The 23951-nt window shown below is 39.9% G+C and overlaps 1 protein-coding gene across 4 annotated transcripts in view; it reads right to left on the bottom strand.

Annotated features, from left to right (window-relative positions):
• Positions 1 to 23951, bottom strand: part of SEMA6A (semaphorin 6A) — a 93190-nt gene that overhangs the window by 29967 nt on the left and 39272 nt on the right. Inside the window, exons 10-18 of one of the 4 annotated variants that reach the window (XM_056847953.1) lie at positions 20388 to 20519; positions 18323 to 18478; positions 16801 to 16977; positions 15727 to 15867; positions 15534 to 15614; positions 12979 to 13037; positions 8566 to 8586; positions 8377 to 8427; positions 400 to 564 (exon numbers count right to left, since the gene is read on the bottom strand). In XM_056847953.1, the coding sequence (XP_056703931.1) occupies positions 400 to 564; positions 8377 to 8427; positions 8566 to 8586; positions 12979 to 13037; positions 15534 to 15614; positions 15727 to 15867; positions 16801 to 16977; positions 18323 to 18478; positions 20388 to 20519 (983 nt within the window). The remainder of the gene's footprint in view (positions 1 to 399; positions 565 to 8376; positions 8428 to 8565; positions 8587 to 12978; positions 13038 to 15533; positions 15615 to 15726; positions 15868 to 16800; positions 16978 to 18322; positions 18479 to 20387; positions 20520 to 23951) is intronic. The other 3 variants (XM_056847954.1, XM_056847955.1, XM_056847956.1) reach the window with 3 other exon arrangements.

Below are 23951 nucleotides of genomic sequence, written 5' to 3'. Positions count from 1 at the left end.
ATCACACTAGTAAATGGCTTGAGCATGCAGCTTAAATGAATTAAACATCAAAAATACTTTCATACACTCGGCTGGAAGTGCAAAATGGTGAATAATGTAAAGCTGAGGTTCATCTTCTATCATCGTCATTTGAACTAACTTAAACTTTCCAAGCTTGTCCTCAAACACGTTAAACTTTATATCTTGCATTTGTTCCACATGGTTTTCTTCATCACTGAACAACCAGAACCGAATTTAAATTTTGCTTTGGCCCTCTTTTTTTTTTTTTTTTTTGAGATAAGCTTTTAATTATATGGTAAGACTTTTATTATATGTTGCCATGCTCCAGCTGGAAGCAGTTACACTGCAGTCACTCCTCCTCCCTCCCCACCACAGGAAGAATGATCTCCAAGGCCTTACCCTTCTTGTCTTGGTGATTATGGGATGAAACAGCCACATATGGATTTGTGTTTTCAGATGAGCCAACGGGATCCTTCCAGTCTAGCATGCGCCCCCTAGCATCATAGCCCTGTTGGGCTGGAGAGTCGGAAGTGGTGGTGCTGGGAACTAGGGAACTGGAGTGCCCTGTTGCATCATAAATACAGTTAGGCAAGGTGAAAACAAACAGCCTGGCAACAAACAACATTTCCAAAAGAAGGGAGTATATTTGGTATATTCAGTGAAGGTGCTCTCAAAAGCCAAGTCAAGGATTTATACTCCTGTTTACAGCAGGAAGAGACACAGCACCCAAGAAAATAGTTACACAGAACAGCAATTAAAACATTGATTCCAAATACTGATTATTATTATTTTGGCAAAAGAAAAGGGGATTGAATGGACGTTCTAAATGAGGGAGTTCTTGAACCTTCAACGAACAAGCTCCTCGTTCCAACTTGCCTCACTTCAGATCGTAAGAGAAGGCCTGTCCCAAAGATCTCAGACAACATGAGAGGGGAGATCATAAGGGTGAAGGTGCTTATGAAGGAACAGCCGGTCTAGGTCAAGGTATTCCCATCATTTAGGACTATACAGAAAATCAGGAGCCTACTGAATCACACCCAGAAGACAACAGAAAGCTAGGGCAAATTCTAAAGTACAAATGTTAAACGATTCTATTAGGTAGAGTGTACCACTGCATGCACACAATGGCCAGGTCCTTATTTTACAGGTTGACACAGGCATATCAGAGTTAACTGATAAAAGGCTCGCCCAACCAACAGTGCTACCTGGAACTTCTGGAACAAACACAGGTCTTGAAACACCCTTGAGGCTGTGAAATCACTCTTTTGGGGACGATCTTGCCCAGAATGAGCAAAATCAAACCCTCTCAGCTCACATGGAGCAGGAGAACCTGCCTTCAACAATGCTTTGGAGGGGCAGGGAATGGCAGAATAGATGGTAGCATCATTGGATTGAGGAAAGCATAGTAGGCTATTTACCATATGGGGAGGCTGGGGTTGCTTCAGTGAAAAGGACAGAGAAGTATCTGTGAAGCTACTGTTGGGAGTGGAGTGAAGGAGAACCAGCAGAATTTGGAGGACAGGTGTGTGTGGGTGGGTGTGAACCAATGCAGTGACAGAAGTGGAAGCTGTTGCTGTCAGCCACATGAAGATTTCAGTATGGTGTAGGAACTTTAGCCAGCCCTGATATATTGCCATTTCCATGTATGTAACTCGTTTGCAGGAAAGCAGGTCAGATTCACACTGTTTTACTGGGGCTTCAGCCATCAGATACTACAGCTAATCATTAACATGATTAATTTATCGGACTGTACCCCAGGCTGAAGAATTACACTGACAAGGGCACTGTATTATGCTTTATCTGTCCTGACAGGGAGTGCAATTCCACCAGTGCCCATTAATAATGAAACTTGGAAGCTGCCAATCGGGGTTTCTGAAATAATTCCTTAAATTGGGGCTGGGAAGAGAACAAAATGGGCAAACACTTCCAGAGAGGTCTACAAAGCAAAGAAAACTGCTAGAGATCTTGGTTTCAGCCTCAGGACACATTCTGATGCCCTTGTTGCCTAGCACTGGAAGCATTTTCAAAAAGGGTTGCTGATGATAACATCAGTAAAAAAATGTGGCTTCTTTAACTTGTCCTGCTCTGAAAAGGAAAACATTCTGTGGAATGGCACGCCTGTCAGTTTCTTGGTTCTCTCACAACCATACCTTCTAAGTGCTAAGGCAGCAAACAACAATGGAAATACGTATAAATCTCCGAGTTTACTTTGGAATATCACAAAAGCATCTTTGTAAGCAATGCAACTCTCTGCACAAGAAAGCAATTAATTATTTCTAAAAGCATTAGATGAAGCCATGACCAGATAGCAGTTATGTTTTAGATCTGGATTTAATATGCATTTTGCAGCCACATCCCAGTATAGATACTTTCCGTTTAGCTATGTTCAAGGGGGCATTTTATGGTTAAATTGTACATATGGTTAAGGAAAATCTTTTTCTTAATACGGTAATCTCAGGGAAATATTTGCCCAGGGGACACATTCTCTGCACTATGAGTTCCCAAACCATATGCTACAACTATGTGGAGATCTCACTGGTAATGGAAAGCTATTGCTATGTAAAGAAATTAATGAGTACCAGATGGTAGTAGGACAAGAAAGGGTTTCACACAAACGTGAAAAAATCAGTCTATTCCCTCCGTTACTAATGTGTTCGTCTACTGCACATTGAGAAATGATTTCTACATAGAATCAGGATACAGTCTGCTTCTTTCTACTATACAGAGACTGAGACGAGGCTGAATCACACTAATCTTTTCCACTTCATTCAGATCTAGTCCTGAAAACACTAACTGGACACTCTTTTCTTTTACTGAGCTGTGCCAGCAATGAACTGCTTTTGGCAATGTTCACCCTTGTGATTTTGTGCTAGCACAAAGATGTGAACTGTTCATATTTTATATGCACACTTAATACAGCACATATTAAGTATTTTATACAGCTAGACCAATGGTCCATTTAGCTCAGACAGAAGGATCTCAGACAGAGGTCCTTCCTAGAACTGCTTTATGAATTCTTTTAACAGGCTGTATTAATACAGACTAACTCCAAAGATTTCTAAAATACAAATCCTCCGAAGGAATTACATTAGATTCTTCACAAATAATTATACAGAAAATACCTTTTAAATGGTACAGTAGTCTTTTTGAATTAGCATCAGTATACTAATAGTTTTCAATCACTGCTTTGTTCAATTTCAAAGAAAAAAACCTAAATCTTTATAGACTTGAATCTGAGTTCGATTTAGAATTTGGCATCATGTGTGAAAGTACCGTATTTATGACACTAGAAACCCACAGCTGTAACAATATAATGAGAAGAAGTTGGATGCAGCTCGATCACTTCACGTCAAGGATCTTGAAAACTTTGAGACAGGTTATCAATACATGCTTGACATTGGTTTTAATAAACCACAGTGATTAAGGTGTGCTACATACTATTCTGTTAAAAGAAGCTAGAGCAACCGAGAGAGACAATGAATTGGGAAAGTTAAATCAACACTACAGAGGGAGATGGGAGAAGGTGTTGGCAGAACAAGGGCCTGATTCACTAAAATGGATGCTTAAAGTAAAAAAACGGCAGGGAGAAATTGCCACCACTGCTCCAACATCTGCTTCTGACAAAACAGGTGCCATGCATATATAATTATTTTGGATATGGGAAATGATTGTGCATGAAAGGTCAGCTGGACAGGCATTTCACTTTTATCACCTGTTTTGTAAATGATTACAGGATTTATTTGCCAGTGCTAATGCCAAATAACTCAGAGACTGAATAAAGAAGGGGTATATACGATGATAGTTACTGTCTTCTGTTCACTGATGTATTCATAAATAAGCCAAACACATCATTAAAAATAACCTGAAATATATAATTTCCTTCTCATGCTAAACTGACTCTTTTTGCATGATTATAATGAATACCAAAAAGGGAGAGTTAATAAATTGTTGCCTAAGAGACAACAAAAAGAAACGAATCTTATTTTATTAGGTGTTTTGAGCAAACACATGAAAAATAGGAATGTTATTATGCCACAGAATGGTCAATATCATGGGGTTTCACTTCACAATCAGTATTAGAAAAGATCTTCCTCAGTGACCATACCAGGAGCTGACTTGGCAGAAATGCTGGTGTGACATGAAAGGCTGAAGTAGGAAATCTTTTCTGCAGTGCTTTCTACAACTGGAAAGGAAATACTTAGAAACCCTGTTCACACATTACAGTGAATGCAGATACATCTCACATGTACATGCGTACATCTTTTTGTAAGAAAGAGCCAACATGCATTCAGTTTACAAATGAAACAAGGATAAATATGCAGGTTCAATCACACATTCAGCTGTGCACGTAACATGAGAATTACTCAACGCATGTGTAAAAAACAATCAAGCGTACACAGTAAATGGACTGTACATACATTCACTGTAACATGTGAACAGGGCTAATGGTTGCCAGTGGTTGTCTCAAAGTATTGTCATTGAAACAATAAAAGCCAGTGTGGTGCTGAGGCAAAAGTTTTAAAATAAGGCAGGGGTTCAAGTCCAGTTCAAGTCCAGCTCTGGCATGTTCACCGTGCAACTGGTGTCTCTTATTCTAACTTAGGGTTGTTGTGAGGATGAGGATCTACTGCCTGAACTTCTTGGAGGAAAGGTAAGATACAAGTGTAATAAATATGAATCTGATGAAAGATTATGTTGCCCATTGACCCTTAAGAAGCCATGATTGTAACGCCCACCCTTTTAATGGTTTAAAAGAAGTCATTTTCCAGCAGTCAACACTGCTGTATAATTCAAAGCAATATTTGCCAGGCCACAAGAACCAATGTTTATTACCCATACTTTTGTGGTCAAAGAATTTTAAAATGGAGAGATGCTTTTATGCCATGGCCTATTTTTATTGGCATGGTTTTATTAACTTGTTTTTATTTTTTAATTTTATTGGCTTGACTTGTTCCATCAGCATTTTTATAGGTGCAATTTTTTTAAAGTGTGTTTTTATTGTCTTGGTTGGCTTTGTTTTATTGTTTTAATTGTTAAACCCCTTGAACAGGCCTGGAGAGGTGACATACACATTTTCCAAACAAATAAATAATAAGCTTCTTGCTGGACAAAATTATGAAAGAAACATGATCACAACCCCCACCTCACTTTCAAGACCCAATGCTGCTTCGACAGTGTTTCATTTTTGCTGTATGTTCAGAAGCATAACACAGAAAACCTTTTTCACCACTTATGGAATAGATGCTCGATGTGAAAATGAAATACTGTCCCCCATGCAAAGCAAAGGTCAGACATCTCCCCATTGGTCTTCCTGTGTTTTCATTACTATACTTGCAAACAAATGTCACTTGCAAATTTTACAACACCCGATGGAAAACAAGGCTTTTAAAAAATCTGTTTGCTTTACTGTTATTGCTATGGCACAATCATTTATGTGTCTTTCATTGTGAGAAAAGTATTTGATTTCGTCATGTACGTGTGAATTTTGAATGCTAAATTCTATTGGACTGTCCCATATCTGCTACACTGTAAAGATGGGACTAGAATTTAAAGACAAAAAGTGCATGAGATTTAAAAAAAAATGATTTTGATCAGAGTTTTCTAGACATGACTAGCTTTCACTGCAGACATAGAAAGCCTGCAGGAAAAGTTTTTTAAAAGCTGCAGAGTCCTGATTCACCTTGGGACTATGGTACGAGGGAAAGACAAGAGCCTAATTGCCACACACCCCCAGACTTTTATAATAACGTTCCACATACTGTCTGTTTACAGCCTGACTGTGGGGAAAGAGAGTCGGTGCTCCCCAGACCTGACTCATGAAAAAACACATGTAGTTTGCCCCTAAGAAGGAAGTACAGGGCTCCTACAGGTCTGTGCATGTGTTAGACCTCACCTAGAGTATTATGTTTAGTTTTGGGCACCACAATTTAAGAAGGATATAGACAAGCTGGAACGTGCCCAAAGGAGGGCAATGAAGATAGAGAGGGGTCTGGAGACCAAGTCCTATGAGGAAAGGTTGAAGGAGCTTGGTATGTTTAGACTGAAGAGGAGAAAACTGAGAGGAGATATGATAACCATCTTCAAGTACTTGAAGGGCTGTCATCTAGAGGATGGTGCAGAGTTGTTTTCTGCACCCCCAGAACGTCAGACCAGAACCAATGGGTTGAAATTAAATCAAAAGAGTTTTTGGCTAAACATTAGGAAGGACTTTCTGACAGAGTGGTTCCTCAGTGGAACAGGGTTTCTCAAGAGGAGGGTTCTTCTTCTCTGGAGGTTTTTAAGCAGAGGCTAGATGGCCATCTGTCAGCAATGCTGATTCTGTGAACTTAGGCAGATCATGAGAGGGATGGCAGGAAGGGTTGCGTCAGTGTTTGGCTCTCGTGGCCCTTTCTTACATGCCCAGGGAAATGCGGATTGCCACTTTGGGGTCAGTAAGTAATTTTCTTCCAGGCCAATTAGCCAGGGATCCTGGAGGATTATTTTTGGCCATCTTCTGGGCATGGAGAAGGGGTCACTGGGGGTGTGTGGGGAGAAAGTTGTGAATTTCCTGCAGTGTGCAGGGGGTTGGACTAGATGACCCTGGTGGTCCCTTCCAACTCTATGATTCTGTGTGTATGTGTGTGCATGCACTCCTAACCCTCTTCCACTTGCTGTGCTAATTGTCTCTTGTGAATGCCCATCAAAGCTGTTTCCCCCCAAGCTAGGCTGTCTTCTGATTTCAGAATGGCAGGCGGAAAAACAGTTGTCCGTATACAGGGGTATTTATAATGGAGAATCACTGGATGGACGAAGGGTAATGCACCTCCTCCAGCTTTAAGGTCACCTTCCCTTCCATTATTTTAGCAGACCTGGGTTGGAACCACACATTTGCTAATATAACGTCTAGTTTTACCTAGGCCATCTATTCCTGCATTCAGCAGTCCATATGTCTCTTCGTTGCAGAATGTTGATATTGTACAAACATTATGAATGGTATACACTCTATACATATGGAAGGGAGCGGGATCATGACTGTTGGCCCTGCCCTTGCCTCATATTCATGTCTGTCATATAGTTGCCAACCTCCAGGTAGGGCTTGAAGATCTCCCAGAATTACAACAAATCTCCAGGTGACAAGGATCAGTTCACCTGGAGAAAAAGGATGCTTTGGAGGGTGGACTCGGTGGCATTATACCCACACTAAGGTCTCTCCCCAAGGCCCAAGATCCAACCCTAAAACACCAGGAACTTCCCAATCTGGAGTAGGCAACCTTAGTTCATAATAATTTGTGAAAGAAGGAACTGTACGTGTGTAGGCCTCATAGATGTGCTTGAGAATCTCGCCTTCTGCAAGGTTCCCAATTGTTTGGAGAGAACCTGTTTGCAAATAGTTTTTAGGCTCTTTGACAGTTATTATGAGCATATGTAAAAAGCAGGGCTGGGCCAGCAAATACAATCCTGCTCCTCCTACACATGTAGAACGTACGCAGTCCATAATGCATCTATACTCCTATTAAACCACATGATACTTGATACAAATTTGTACATGATACAAATCTGACCACTATGGCTCCAATCTTACCTTGCAGAGAGCTGAGAAAAGATGAAAAGATGGATGATCAGGGATCATTTTTCTACAACAAGAGGACTTTCAGCTTTGTGATTTCCTCGTGCACAGGACGGAAAGCCTGTTCACAGGAAGAGGTGGCAAAATTCTGTCTTCGATTGCCTGAAAACTGCTCTATAATCAAACTGTTTCTCCTCCATTGTAAGTACACTGAATTCAGTGGGACTTGCTTCCAAGTCAATGTGTCCTACATCAGGTGGGCCAACTGATGGCTTATAAACTAGATCCATCCCTCAAAACAATTTTATTCTTGCCCTCTCCAAACTTAGTTAGGCTGTAATAACAACAACAAAAAGGTTTCCCCATATTTTCATTTATAAAGAAAATGTTTACAATGGTAAGAAATAAATATATTTATATGAAGCATATAAATGGTCCTATCTATGTCATTTGCAGCTTCATACAGGTGAAGTCTTTAATGGCAAATGACACCAACTTTATTATATTAACTGACTCTTGAACTGGTCAAAATGAGGTCCAGTCTCCAGACCACTGTATTCTCATAGGCCATTCCTCCCCTAGATTCTTGTCTTTAAAAGCTGCATATTTCAAGCGTGCAAATTATACAAGGTATTTGGCTCTAACTTAAATTCTCAAAGGAGAATGTCCTCTTGGGAAACACGACTAAAATAATTGCACTTCAGGGAAGAGAATGATGAATTTAGTGAACCAGGCCCCAGAATGAAAATGATTCAATCTATTTTGGGAATGAATCTATCAGCTAATACAAAGATTTGAAGAAGAATTTTGAAAAAAATCTGGACACTGACCATACACTGGAGTGTAAGACATTTCATGATCTGATGAAATAGTTGAAATGTCTATGAAAAAAAATCAGGGCACAACATTAAAAAAAATAAAAAAGCATGGAAGTATTTGACAGGACTGTAAAACATGATTCTTCCAAAATTGACCTGTACAGACAAACATTACAATGATATGACTAGGAACTTCCTTACCATTCAGGGCTACGAACGAATCTGGAAAAAAAAAGAGAAAGGAGGGGAGGAGGGGAAAAGGATTATTTCTAACATTGCTCTAAGTGCTGTATCCACAAAACCTTGCACATGTCCTTGCTACTATTCATACAGTGGAAGTGTTAGATCTTGAGCATCTCATACAAGTTTATAATATTTGCTGCATCTTCTCTTAAATAAAACCTTAAAGAGGCGCATAGGCAGGAAGGAGGCACAGGATCCAAGCCAGTGCTCACAGTCATGAAAGTCTTCTGCATAACTGAAGTTTAGTTGAAGAGAAAAGGCAACAAATGACTCGATAAACCATACCAGTGAATCATAAAAGAACAGAGGGGGGATCACAAGGCTGGCAAAAATACTGAAGACAGGGTGGTATAAATTTTTTTGGTCAAGGCCAGCGGGCCATATAGGCCTTCAGAACAAATTACACATATGGCTAATAACTAGCTCTGTGCATTGGGATTAATCCCACTCACTTCGTAGGATTGATGACCTTAAAATTTCCTTTAGGCTGTAGGTAAACTAAGTCGATCAATCTGGCTAACTCCTTTGAGTCAGCATAAGAAAATGGGATCCTGCAGTGGAGTGGGAAGACAGCCATCTTCAAGATGACGAACTGTTAAATGGTTACTTGTCAAAAACAGTCCTCTTACACAAAGAACATACTTATCTTAGTAAATGAGGCCACGGCCTTTGGTAGTATCATGTCTCACATTCAGTTTTGGTGGAATTCATAAAAAAGAATTAAGTCTGAAGTGAAATCTTTGCTCAAACTTATGTGCCAATGAGAGTGAGGAATGCGATGAAGGATGTTATGGGCTCTAATCCCAACATATAATACTGAGAACAACTCTGAATACCAGTCATTTATCAAATTCCTGTTATAGATGGTGGAATAAAAGCCATGTTGGTACAGAGATGGCAGAATCAAACTTCAATACAGTAACAGTCATCTTATGGACAGAACTGCAGCACTGAACCACCTCAATGCATGAAAATAAGCCTTTCCGAAACTTTTCAAATGGTCCCAGACTTCTTGCTCTAGAACAGGCTGATGTAGGAGATAATCTGATGCTAAGAACGAAAGCAAAATGGACTTCAGTTATAAACATAGTGGCATATTTAAAACGTGCTTGTGCTATGCACAGTGAAGTCAGCTTTCTCAGAGGGTCAGGAAATGTGAATTCCTAAACTTTATCAGTTGTATTTTATTCATTGCAAACAATATAAAGAGCAAAGCAAGACTTGTGATTGTTGGGGCTATTTTACAAAGCTTAAAACAATATTCAGCTGACAACATGCAGATTGGTTCTCTAGGTTTTAATTCATTCAGAACATCATAATCTCAGAACTCTATGTGATGTCTTCTTTGAATTTATTAGGTAGTAAGTAATGTTTCCCCAAGGTTTTGGAAAAATTGCATTCAGCCATTCAAAAGTCTTCATTTTGGTTGTAATAGCTGGTATCCTCAAGGTATTTCCAGGAGCATTCCTATTGACTTCAGTAGACCTACCTGCACAAGCATTACAGATTAACTGCTTTACAGTTTAGCAGCTCTGGACTCATTTATTCTTACTGATATCAGTGAAATTTGCTTCTAGGTTTATATGCTCAGGGTTTGTGTCTAAGGCTTCGTCCTTAAGAAAGGTCCCTGAATGCAGTGAAATGTACTTCACAGTACATGTACTTAGGATCAGGCCAGAAGTGTTTCATAATGCATACCAACCATCTTTTTTTGTCTTTTTAATCATGCACCGTCCTGCCTCCCCCACATCCTTTAACCAATTAAAATAAATTAAACTTATGAGGATAAGGATATTTAAGACAAGTTGAAGATGCACCTTGAATTATTCTTAAGCACTACTGAAGGAATCAGAATATGGCTGTTCCGTGTCAAGTCCCAGCACAGGGGCAGTAATATAAATGACTTCTGGCATATGAGCTTCTCAATGTTTCTCCTGAGGTTAACAAAGAGAGGCTGGTTTTAAAGAGTTAGGAAAGAAGGTTACTTCTACAGTGCAGCTCCCGAGTTCTGAAATTAGATAATTGGCCATGTGTGTGTTTTTCATCTCAAGGGGTAGATTTGATTCTCACAGCTTTATGTTACCTTGAACTGCTTTTTCCTCAACAAGAATGACACTGCTCTTTGTGTGGCTTTTTTGAGGAGCAGAAAACGTTCAGGGCTGGCTAAAGAGACCAAAATAAAGAGCAGTGTCCTAGAGGCTAGGACTTGGGAGGCCCAGTTTCACCACTCCATTCCCACCACACCACGGTAGGTCACAGGGTGACCATGGACCACTCCCTCTCTCAGCCTCACCTACTTCATAGGATCTGTGAGCAGGAGAAAACAATGTTGCAAGCAGATTTGGGTACCCAGTGGAGAGAAAAGCAGGGTATATATATCTACATAAATAAATAATGCAAAATTAAACATGTGTTTCAAACCCTGTGAGAGGGAATTTAGAACAGGACTATGTGTTCCCCCTCTTCTGTGTGCGTGTAAAGTGCCTTTAAGTCGCAGCTGACTTATGGCGACCCCTTTTTGGGGTTTTCATGGCAAGAGACTAACAGAGGTAGTTTACCAGTGCCTTCCTCTACACAGCAACCCTGGACTTCCTCGGTAGTCTCCCATCCAATACTAACCAGGGCTGACCCTGCTTAGCTTCTGAGATCTGACAAGGTCAGGTTAGCCTGGGCCATCCAGGTCAGGGCTCCCCCTTTTCTACTCTAACTCTAATACATACATGAAGAAGAACCAAGTGATAAATTCTTTTCCTGGGCAGTACCAGGGGAATTACATATGTGAATGTTCATCTAACCCCCTTTCCATGCATGTAGGAGACTACTGTCTCAGAAAGAAGGGTTTGCTTTGTGTTCTTAGTGGCATGTTACTTTTCTGCAAGGTATTTTTAGTTCTGTCTTCTATTTCCCATTCCTTCTTAATTGTCTCTCCTGGACGAATCTGTTCTACCATCAATGTAATGGTTTAGACTAGGGCTTCTTAAACTTTTCCCACTCGCAACCCCTTTTTCCCCAAGAAATTTTTACACGACCTCGGGTATATAGGTATACAAAATAGGTATACAAATCAAACATTTACTGATCATAAATCAGAAACCTTTTGCTGTTGCCAAATTTTTCGCGACCCCCACATTCAGTTACGCGACCCCATACGGGGTGAAGACCCACAGTTTAAGAAGCCTTGGTTTAGACAACCTATAGAACGCTAAAATGCGCCTTGCCCTCCTATCTCATTTCCTTTCACCTGGCTAGTAGAACTATACCTAGCTACATACACTTCAGGACACCTGGAACCAAAACCTGGCTTGCTTGGGTTGTGGTTATTTCCCTTAGCAGATATGTCGCCTAAACCAAAACCTAGACTTATATTTGTAAAGCAAACACATATTTGTTTAAAGTGACTTTGTACAAATGTACATTTGCATTTAAAGTTTCTAGCAGGATTCTGACTCACTGCTTCCTCATGGGTTGAGGTGAATGTTTGGAAGTGAATATTTTTGGCATGGATAAGGGCCTCTGAGAGGGAACAATGTGTAAGAACCTCAAAACTACAACTATTTGTCCCAATTCACAACTAGGTTGCCAGGTACATCACTTCCAGAAGTGACATCATCACAAGGGAGATGCTCTGGTATTTGGGCAAATACTTTGTGATAGAACTTGATGTCATCATGCCAGCAATGAGGCCTATGCCTCATTTTAGGCCTGGTAAGACCCCTCCCCCCGCCAGCTAGACTGCACCAGGGGGAGGGGGTCCAAAGTGGGGAAAACCCTATTCACAACCCTGATTGGCTACAGTACCATACTTTGTTTGCAAATAGGAATTTTCCCTCCTACTAACAGTGATGTCATTTAGGCAAGGTCAATTATTGTCACATTTAAAAAGGGCTCACATCAGAACTGCAAAGAACTCTCTCTGTGATGTGATTATTGGGCACTGGGTAGAAACTACTGTGTGGAGAAGGTATATGATTCCACTATCCAGATATCTCCCTTCATGAAAAATCACAAAATTCAACCCTTCTAATTGGTTCAGCTAAACTGTACTCCCTAATTCAGAGATGGCACAAGATATTAAAAAAATACTCACTATTATTAACCGAGTTCTGACGCACAACCTAGGTGTGATCTATAATTAAATCTCCATCAGAGCTAGATTTTAATTCCAATGTAATTGCCATTTAAACAGGTGATATTTTTATACCACCCGTTTCCTTGAATATTTCTTTCACCTTTTTAAAGGTCTGTTGTGCTAAGGGCTGTTTCTCCTATTATTATGACTATTTTTGCTGATCCTGATCTGGCGGCATTCAAGCAATTATAGAAATTGTCTAGTATAAAATACATGGAAGAGTAAAAGCATGTTTTACTTACTTTGGCAGTCACCCAGTCCATCTGTATTGCCGTGCTCTATGTCCTGCTCAAACTCCAAGCTATACAACAGAAAGAAACATAATGGTGTGAATTACTGCACTCACAGGCCTCGCTATAGACAAGTCATAACGATGGTGAGTGAAAAGCAGGTAACAGAAACCAATTATTCCTCTTACACTTGCACAATGCATTCATAAAATAATCCATGTTGCATTACTCTCCAGGTGTTTTTTGGGGGGATAAACAATACTTTGCAAACATTTTCCCCCTGTAAATACTACCACTGACATCTAGATACTTGAAACAATACAAAATCATCCAGTTAACCAAATATTCCTCTCATAGGGTTTTCAGATGACATTGAAAATGGCTGCTGTAACAAGCACAGCCCAGGGCTGATGCACAGATTAACTACAGCATGTATAATGGATGCACAGTAGGGTAGAGGGTTTGGGTGTCTGGGCTGCCACTGCCAGTATGACATAATGTTTAAATATGAATTAACAAATACACATTCCTATGTATATTGGCTGAAAATGTGCGCTCGAAAACTGGAAGGTTTGAAGCTCATTCTATGGCATATTAAGAACTGGTTATTAGTGAGTCAAACACATGGGTAGGTATGCCCTGATAAATGTGGAACAAATTTACGATCTGTCCATGAGAGAATGTGGTATAAATGCATTCACATGCTTCTGAACTAGTCTGGAGCAGCTACTTTTTTGGGTTGACAGAGCACTAGCTTCACAACAGCAGTACTGCAGTGAGGGAAAAGTATTACATAATCTGCAGCTGTGGAATTTCTACAATAAACTCCTTAACTTACGAATTTGAAAGATGTTCCCTTACCAAGGAGGTAAGACCAATAACAATTATTTATTTAATGAATACCTATAAAGAAGGAATAATGAGGGCAGAGCAATGCAGTGAAGAAGTTAAATGAAATCAACATTTGAACCAGCCAAAGGAATAGGTATGAGCTGGTGAGATTGGGGGGGGGGGTGGTTGGTGGGGGTGGAAGATGCAGGTTATCAGTTACAGAGCAAAACTTGTTTGTACAGTTTTCAGCCTTAAAATATTGCTACAACATAATGAAATTCCATACTCAGGTTATCAGAGGCCTAGCACTTTCTGATTCCCCTTATTAATGCACATTAAATTAGAACAAGTTGCTATATTTTCAGTGGTCAGCGGCTTTTGTCATTTTTAAATGAATGTAATCAGCCGTAACTGCAGAGCAAACTGGTTCCGACACTTTAATCCAGTTCTACTTTATACATAGTTCTTTTCTCCCCCCTCCATGTGTTAACAGTGATGTACTGTAGGGGTCAGTGCCCTGGAGGTGCCCTTGGCTACAAATTCCTATTCAGCCATAGTGCTCTCAGACAGGTCTTGAAAAATCAGTTATCTGAGTCTAACAATCTTATTGATAGAGATGGGCAGAAGCATGCTGAACTACTTGTGTGTGTTATGTGCTGCCACTATGAATTAATGGCCCTGACCTGGATAGCCCAGGATAGCCTGATCTCAGAAGCTAAGCAGGGTTGGTCCTGGCTAGTACTTGGATGGGAGACCACCAAGGAATAGCAGGGTTGTTATGCAGAGGAAGGCAATGGCAAACCACCTCTGTTAGTCTCTTGCTTTGAAAACCCTATGGGGGCTGTGACTTGACAAACACACACGCATGAATTAATGACCTCCTCATTAACAGCTTTGCTCAAGTCTTGTAAACTGAAGGCTGTAGCTTCCTTTATTTATCCATCTCATGTTGGGTCTTCTTCTTTTCCTAATGCCTCAACTTTTTGCAGCATTATTGTCTTTTCCAGTGAATCTTATTTTCTCATGATGTGGCCAAAGTATGATAGCATCAGTTTAATCATTTTAGCTTCTAGGGAGAATTCAGACTTGGTTTAAACGAGAACCTACTTATTTGTCCTTTTGGTGGTCCCTGGTATCTTTGAAACCATATCCAATATGTTGGAAAACTAATTGTACCTTGAATTGTCTTTTTTTTTTCAGAAGGGCAAAGGCAGTTTTTGGGAAAGTAACATGGGAGAATGCCCCCCACCAGCAAAATGGTTTTTAAATAAAGTCAAAGATGTTGGGAGACCACCCATCTCCCATCTAATTGCGTCCTGATAATCACCCTGTAAGTGACATCACTATGATGTGAGTTTCCATTCCCTGGAAGAAGAAATTAATATTGCTATGCAGATTAGGGGAAATGCACAACCTGATAACATCGCAACATAAGCTCAGTTATCTGAAGCATTGGGAGTAGAGTGGGAGAAATGGAATCTCCACTGTTAGTGGCACCCCTGTGTTGCATGTAATGTATATTTCTGGCCTTACTTAGAATTTTTTTTTTTTGCATAAAATAATAATGTGGAAACAAGAAGAATGCCAATGGACAAACCCAACATTTATTCCTGTTCTTAATCAAAAGTGCTAGGGTTTATTGCCTGTTGGTTTTCACTATAGCTGTATCCAAAGGCATATTTGAGTAATACTATTTTAGAAACCCACAATATCCTCCAATGCCAATTACAACTTACCTATCTCCAGGTACGAGCTGCATGCATGCTTCACTTTCCTTCATCCATCCACAATATGGGTCTCTAGAAGCTTTGCAGGCCCTTAACAGAGGAGATATACATGGGTCATTCTAGAGCTCTTTGCTGTCAGTATTTTGTTATGATTTTGAGAAAGGGGTTGTCAGTGAAAAAAAGGATGCCAAGAAATACCTACTTCTTGCACTTGCCATGACGTTCACACCTTCCCAGGGGAACCCTTATTAAGCAAGTTGAGAATGCTACATAGAGGGCACTGCTCTGTTTGTCTAATTGCATGCCGATAATTCGCTTGTCTTCCACCCCATCATAGCTACACCTGGTTGGAAAAAGAAAAGGATGCTAGTCACATAATCCTTAGACAATTGGTTTGGAACAGTAATATTTCTAAGCAACAATAAAACCAGAAGAGCAGAAATTTTCAGTTTAGGAAAGAGGTATATAATTATGCTGATTACTTTAGGCAACATTAAACCAGCATATTATGTATACCCAATATCCTGGCTTGCTGGAGCACGGGCAAGAGGTGGGGAGGCAGTGTAGGTTTGGTTTTGAGTTCAGAGGGCAAAGACATGCTCTGCCTTCCTTTTCCTGTCCAGATCTCTGGTGTGTGCCATGGAGCTTGTGGGCAAGAGAATGCACCCCATTCCTTTTCCTGTCATACACATTACTAGCCTTGCCATGGATCACTATTAATGTATTTAAATGGAACATTGGGTGGTGAATTGGGGTGTAAAGAGCCTCTAAGTAGGATCATTTTCTCACCTTCATGGCCGATTTTTCATGGTGAAATTAAAATGTATAAAACACAGATCATGAGAGGGAGGGCAGGAGGGCTGCATCAGTGCTTGGCTCTCGTGCCCAGGATAATGTTGACTGCCACTTTGGGGTCAGGAAGCAATTTTCCTCCAGGCTAGATAGGCTAGGGATCATGGAGGTTTTTTGCCATCTTTTGGACATGGACCTGGGCACACTGTGTGTGTGTGTGTGTGTGTGTGATAGCTGTGAATTTCCTGCATTGTGCAGCGGGTTGGACTAGATGAGCCAGGAGGTCCCTTCCAACTCTATGTTTCTATGAGTCTATGAAACAAAATAATGAACATTTAGAGTTCAATTAAAAACAGAACCAAACCCAGCCCCAAAGTTTGTTTGGTTTCTATGAGAGCAGCACTGTACTTGAGAATTCAGAACCAATTTTGTTTTTCAAACAACAAACAAACAAACCCTGAGAGATATAACCAATTATACACACTTTTCAGGATTGTAAATGCTCATCTCCTCCAGGAAAAGGCTATCACTTAGAAAACCACTCTTTCCTATCCTGGCCAAGAACTTCAAAACGATTCCCTTCTCTGACCCAAGGAATACCACAGTGTGATCCTGATACGGTCCAGCAGCAGCATCTATAGCAATTTTGGTCAGGCGGTATCTGAAATGAGAACAGCACAGTTTTAGCCTCCGCGTTAGCCAGTCATTTGCTTTGCTATCTTTCTAGTTCTTAGATAAATATTTAGCAATTTTCCTAGCACAATTTATATTCATACCCCCCCCAATTTTCCATTTAAGCCAACCAAAAAAATCCATACAATGCATATTCACTGAAAAAATTATGCCTAGGCTGGACGGAAATGAAGTTTTTATTTTTATATCTGTTCAATATTTTGAGGAAAGGCGGTTCTTGCTCTTTTTAGAGTGCTTCCTGAGTAGATTACCTTGTAATATTTTTCTGTATTGGCCCAAATTTACATAGTAAGCTGCATTTTATACTGTGGGAATGGTTACATAATGTGTTTTTTTAATGTATGTTTTCAGAAGCTGATATAGAAATCTGATTCCTGTAGTGAGACACAAATAAATATACTAACAACATATAAATGTTGTCATACATGCCAGTTGACATGTGGAAAAAATAATGTACAAATCTTCCCTTAACACAAAACACATCAATCACTCAAAGTATTTTCCACAGACTGGAAGTTACTTATGTATCCTTGTGGAGGAGGGGAAAGTCTCTATTACTATTTCCTTTTACACTGAGACACAGGATTGTTTGGATGAAAATACTTCTTTGAACACTTGTGTAAACATTGGAACTATCCACAACATATCCTGACCAGCACTATCATTTCCTGAAAACATCCTAGCACACAAACTTTACATCCGGTGGATGTACCCTTAAGGTTCATGCTAATTTTACTCGGAATTTTCTATTGTGGTGCCAAATGTTAACCCATAAGCAAACACACATGCAGGCGTTTTGTCTGGGATCTAGGCTGACGGCAGCCTGGTTGGACTGAATGGCATCTTTCCATACTCTAGAGCTGTTTTGGTAGTACTGTGGTACTCGTAATCTGTGGCAAAATTCCTTATCCCTACAATAACATGTCTGAACATAAGAATTAGGGTTAGGAATGGTCTCAAATGGAGATGACAGGCCCATTAGTCCAGCGTTCTCTTTTGATGACATCTACAAATTTAGCTCTCACTGATCACCTTGATTTCCGCATTATTTAAGCAGATTTTAAATGCCATTAGTCCCAGTATTGCTTCAATGTGGTCTCAATATAAATAGCACAGGTCATGTAACTGTAAACTTTTCTGAAGTATTCTTTCAAAAATTTTAATTAGTTTCCAATCAGGCTGAGAGTCAGATTCATGGCAACCACGGCAGATGTGTCTGCGGAACTTTAGAACAGCAAATCAAAGTATATCTGAAAATTTGGGATATTGGGGGGAGGGAACACAGGGAAGGAATCTGAAGGAAAGCTATTTACCTGACCATCGTCCGCAAAAACCATGGCTTGTTGCCAATTGATGGTACTGCTTCGTCCATGAGAGGATGTGTTTTGATAAAGTTTAAAGTGTCATCTGGAAATTCATTGGAAGATGCATATTTTTCCAGGAAATCAGAGCCTGCACAAGAACCTGGTCTAAATAAAACACAGAGAGGGAAGGAATGTAATTACTTAATGCTTTTGTGTAAATATTTTACATAAACTCTCTTTCTAAGCATCTGTTATTAGGTGAGACTGTGCTAGAGGCCTTGTAGAAGTATCCAAACAATGCATAATACCACCAACTGACACACTCTTAGATTTCCTCAGGGCCTAGTGAGAGTTTTAGCATTCGGTTTTGCGTATCAGGGGAATTACTGATTTATGACCATTCGGGCACATAAATTTCCTAAGCAGATTATGAAGTTTGTAAAATGCAAGTTCACAGTTCATCCATCTACATGGAGCCCAATAAACACATGCACAGTTTGGCAAGATTCTGCCAATTCTTTTTTTTATAAAAGATTCTGCCAATTCTTTAGGCACACTCCAGATTTACTTCTGCAAGGCTCTTGTTCTTGAACTTAAAAGCACTGTATTTAATTTACAAGGGAAATGTTATGTTTTTCTGAAAGTGTGAAATAAAGATGCATAAAAACATAGCCTGTAGAGTGAACCCAGCCAGCATCTGAGTAAACATCCTCTTTTCTATGGCTCCTAAGAACATTTTATTTTTGACAAGTATGAAAACCCTAGCCTTTTAAGCATGAGTCTGCAGAGTCCTCTAATAAGACACAGTGTTATCTGTCTTGGATAACTGGAATACAAATGTGCTCAGTTCATTCCTGGAATCTCCCCAGTATTCTCACAGAAGCTGAGCCAAACCAATCATATGCCGCCAGCAGAAAAATCTACTTTCTTTTGCTGACTGTGCCCTAACTCATGCCTCCTCCTCCTTATAGTTCCTTCTTTCCACAGTTGCTATCTTGTCCACTTGTTGAACTGCAGAAGGGCACAATACAAGTTTACATAGAGTAATTATGGATATGCATAGACTGAACAACTCTCGTATTGCAATTAAAGTTTCATTATGAGAAAATTACAAACATGTGTGGGTAAAGGAATGCGACTGTGCAAATTCAGCAAGATTTGTACTAGGGTGGAGGGGAGGGGGATAAATAAGAACAAGCCCATGGTGCTTGGTAGAGACAGTGTTTATGCATGATACTTGTGTAAAGATTACTTTCAGGACAACAGAAAACGAAATGAAGTGTGACAAAAATATTCTGGACACACAGAAGAAGCAAAAGGGGAGCCAGAACCTGGAAAAGCATCTCCTATAAGTCAGAGAAAACACATACTGTTTTTCACCTAACATCTGTCTGTGGACTGCTTTTATTTCTACATCACATTTCCCTTCCTTATTATCAAAAGAGGAAATTAGACTTATTGAGAGGTTCTCTTCTGTGGAAGAGCAGCAAACAATTGGTTAACTCCCATAGACATCAAGGCCACCCAACTCTTAATGTCCCATCTGGAGAGACAGAAAAAGCAGCCCCAGGAACTTGGCCCTGTTTGTTCAGGCAACAACCTCTAGAGGCAGTCAGGAAGGGAGGGTTAGACCAAGCTCCTGCTGCTTAAGTGTATGTGGAGCTTCCTTTGTGCAACCCCCCCCCAATGTTTAACAGTGAATCTGTCTCCCATATCACAGCCTAAATGTATTCTGCCCGTAAGAATGGTACAGACTAGTTGACTAGAAGCACCGCTTTTTTCCTTTTGTCTGAGCAAACTCTTTTTAATTGAGGCTATAAACCCATTTGGCTGCACTCAAATCACACTTTCGCCTGTTCTACATTTGGTTTTGCATCTTATTTAATGTTGCAATTATTATTATTTTCATTTGTTGTCCGCCTTTCTCACTGGATGGATTACAAGCATGATAGAAAAAACTTTTCAGTCAATCAGTAAGCGGATTACAAAATATGATAACATCAGGCCGTCAGTGAGTGGATTGCTATAAAAACTCTCAGACCTGCTCTGCAGCACACTCAGCAGATAAAAGTACCTGGGCTTGGGCACTCGCTCGTCAGGAACTGGTGTCCATATCGAATCTGGAGACTTCTGTTCTTTGAATCTCCCAGTAAATACATTGGCAATGTCAAGCATATCATAAGCGCAGACAGCAGAGCCAGGGATGCTGCAATATGACATTTCCAGAAATAGTTAGTCATTCAGAAGTTATGCATAATTTTTTGTCTGAGAAACATGCTGCACAGAAGTCTTCCTGTCAATGGAGGCCACTCAATTCTGAACCTTTTAACCTCGGGGTATTAAAAGTAAAAGCCTATTCCCATGCAGACATTTGAGATGCACCAATGCACAGTCAGTTCCTGTCAGTTTTGCTTGCTTCCAAAAGATACAAACAACAGTACATTACAGTAATTTTGAAGATTCTGAGATATAGTTCTGACAACTCGTGGTACCAAGAAATTACTGCATTACAAAAAATTCACAGCCTGTTCTCTAGATGGAAAGATATGCTGTAAATTCAACACATTCTCGACATTAAATTTCACAGCCCCTGCTGTATGTCTACTTGCATTCTAGAAACCATTGGGAAGTTTGAATAGATACAATTTGCATACTGATGCACCTCACTCAACCTGAAAGTTTAGCAAAATACCACTATCCATCCGCTGAGGTTCTGAACATCATTCAATTTTCCTGTAAGTTTCTGGCTGAGTTCCTCTCAGTAGGAATTTGCTTAACTCAGTCAACTGTAAACAGTTTGCAAAAGCAAAGATAGATTTGCCTTATACTGACTAAAATTCAAATCTGGACTTTCTGATTATTTGCATGTAATTTAATAGTAGCAATTGCTAAACATAATTACAGTCTTACACAAACACTTTTGGAAGAGCTTAGATGTATCTTTTAGTCAATGGCTTTCAGGTATGGTTTATTCATTGATCCGCCTTTGTTGTTTACACATGATCTACTGTGCTGCATTTGTGTCTGACTTTTGCTACATGAATTTGATCAGATAGTAAGCACCATCTGGTTGAGAATTTTAATCCTGAGTTAAGGTTAATCCTGATATTAAGGCTATAATATGTCCAATCACTGGAATTTGGAATTCGGAAGTGGGGATAACACTAAGGTGAGGATCAAATGAGACATGGTTAGAGAACAAACTAAATGGAATGCTAACTAGGAGGTTTAATTATCCAAAGGGATAATAAATTAAATACCACTGATCATGAATAAAAGTATTTGAAGGTAGGTGTTTGCTCAGCAGAAGAACTAGAAACTACATATTCTACTAGATTATGCTTGTAGCAGTGGTTCTTGTTTCTGTTGGGGTAAGCAGAGCAATACTGGAAAGGGGCGTTGTCATTAGGGCCTAGTGACATGGGGACTGGGCCCTCAGGTAAGTTTCATATTCAGCTGGTAGAATGGAGGCACCTCAAGAGCTCCTACCACAACTTGTGTTACAATGATAAGGGAAGGGATGAAAAAGAGTGCCAGCTATCGTCTGTGCTGATAATGTCAGCCCTAATGGCCTTGGGCTGCATCATATTACATTAGAAGTAGGTTCATATTGGACATTTACCATGTACCTGCTTCCGTCTTGTAACAGATGAGGCAGTTTACACATTCTGCTTTGTTTACAGCATGAATATATGCATCATGGAGCTAGGGAATACTGAAGGATGTCTGTACTAACAAGCAGCAGAACTTGCTGGATCTACCCTGACACTCAAGCAACTGTTTGTTCTATGAGAGGCTTGACAGAGTTAGGCCTTTAGGCACCAGGAACCCAGCTACATAAAGTATCATCTCACACTTTGGTAAGAGTTAGTATATGCATTCTAGTATTTACATTAGTGTTGCCATCTGTTCGACTCTTGCCTGCTTTGCTGCTGTGCTTTCTAATCTTTGTTGGATCCTACTGAAGACCCCTGCCATTGCAGCTCAGAAAAGATGAATGGGTATTTGACATAGCCCTACCTTTAGTTTCTTAGTCATGCTAGAGTGCGACAGAGAGAAAGAACTCACAAACTAGCTTTTATATGCATGATGATGATCAGGAGCTTGCTCCATCAATACTCTGGTCTATAGTGTTTCCAGGAGGAAAACACTGTTTCTTTCCTAGCCAACAGCACAATTTGAGGGAGAAGAACAGTGATTGATGGACTGCCCTGAAGGAGTAATATTGCTAATTAATGTTAAATCTTTGATTATGTTAAGAAAAGTTAGAGAAGTCACAGTAACAAAAAACAGTGAAAAAAGTCAGCATCTTATTGACTCTTTCTAGCACTATTGGCAAAAGAAAATATTATACTTGATTTTCTTTCACATAAAATGTGTTTACTACTTGTGTTTGGCTGTATTTTCATTTCATGGCTTAATCATTCCCAAAGCAGCTGCTCTAATTTTGTTGTCAATGCTAGTTATTATGCAATGTACCCTGGACTTTCTCTCCATTTCACAGCAGTGGGAGGTCTGCCTTTGACCTTTTGGAGGTCACTCTTTGACATCAGGTAGCCAATACGCAGTTTGAATATGTGAAGCAAAGCATTCCTTCCTTCTTCTCTCAAATGTCCCTTCTAATATAAAACATGGGAAAGGAAACAGGCCCTGCTCGTTACTGCAGTAATTTTTCTTTAATTAGCATATTTACCAAAGTTTTCCTGGAGACCTTAGCACGTTTCCATAAATTACTGGGAAGTGTATGGTAATATATAAGCACTTATAAATTCTTAACAGATGAGGTGATGCTGTAAATGTTTTTTATTAGCTGACCTAAAAACTGTGAATGTCAAAGTAATGGTCCCCATTACTTTTATTTATTACTTGAATAACAACAGTAACCAAAGGACATCACCATGAACAGGCTTCTGTTGTACTGGGTGCTGTACAGAGAAAGAGGAAGATATATCTGTTCACATAAAGGAAGTTCAATCTGTGATAAGGGAGAATTATTCCTACTGGGCATACAACAGTTATTGGTTCTTGTAGGTTATCCGGGCTGTGTGACCGTGGTCTTGGTATTTTCTTTCCTGACGTTTCGCCAGCAGCTGTGGCAGGCATCTTCAGAGCAGTAACACTGAAGGATGGTGTCTCTCAGTGTCAAGTGTGTAGGAAGAGTAATATATAGTCAGAAAGGGGTTGGGTTTGAGCTGAATCATTGTCCTGCAAAAAGTATCAAAGGCAATGTGCTAATCATTGTCCTGTAAGTATCAAGATAATGTGCTAATGAGGGTGTGGTATGTTAATATAGAACCATTGTATCCTGAAGTGATCTGTTAACATGTGAAATCCAAAGCTAATCTGCATGGCTATTGTGGACTGTAGTCTTTGTTAGTCTGGAGGTTGTCAGGACAGGAAGCCAAGCCTTATTCATTCTTAAACTCTCTTCTTTTCTGTTAAAGTTGTGCTGATGTTTATGAATTTCAATGGCTTCTCTGTGTAATCTGACAAAATAGTTGGTAGACTTGTCCAGTCTTTCAGTGTCTTGGACTAAGACCCTGTGCCCTGTTTGTGTCAGTCCACGTTCAGCCACTGCTGATTTCTCAGGTTTGCCAAGTCTGCAGTATCTTTCATGTTCTTTTATCCTTGTTTGTAT

This window comes from Euleptes europaea, chromosome 4 (genome assembly GCF_029931775.1).
Source record: "Euleptes europaea isolate rEulEur1 chromosome 4, rEulEur1.hap1, whole genome shotgun sequence".
Taxonomy (NCBI): Eukaryota; Metazoa; Chordata; class Lepidosauria; order Squamata; family Sphaerodactylidae; genus Euleptes; species Euleptes europaea.
The sequence above is the reverse complement of the archived record's forward strand: the minus strand, read 5'-3'. Positions and strand labels throughout refer to the sequence as shown.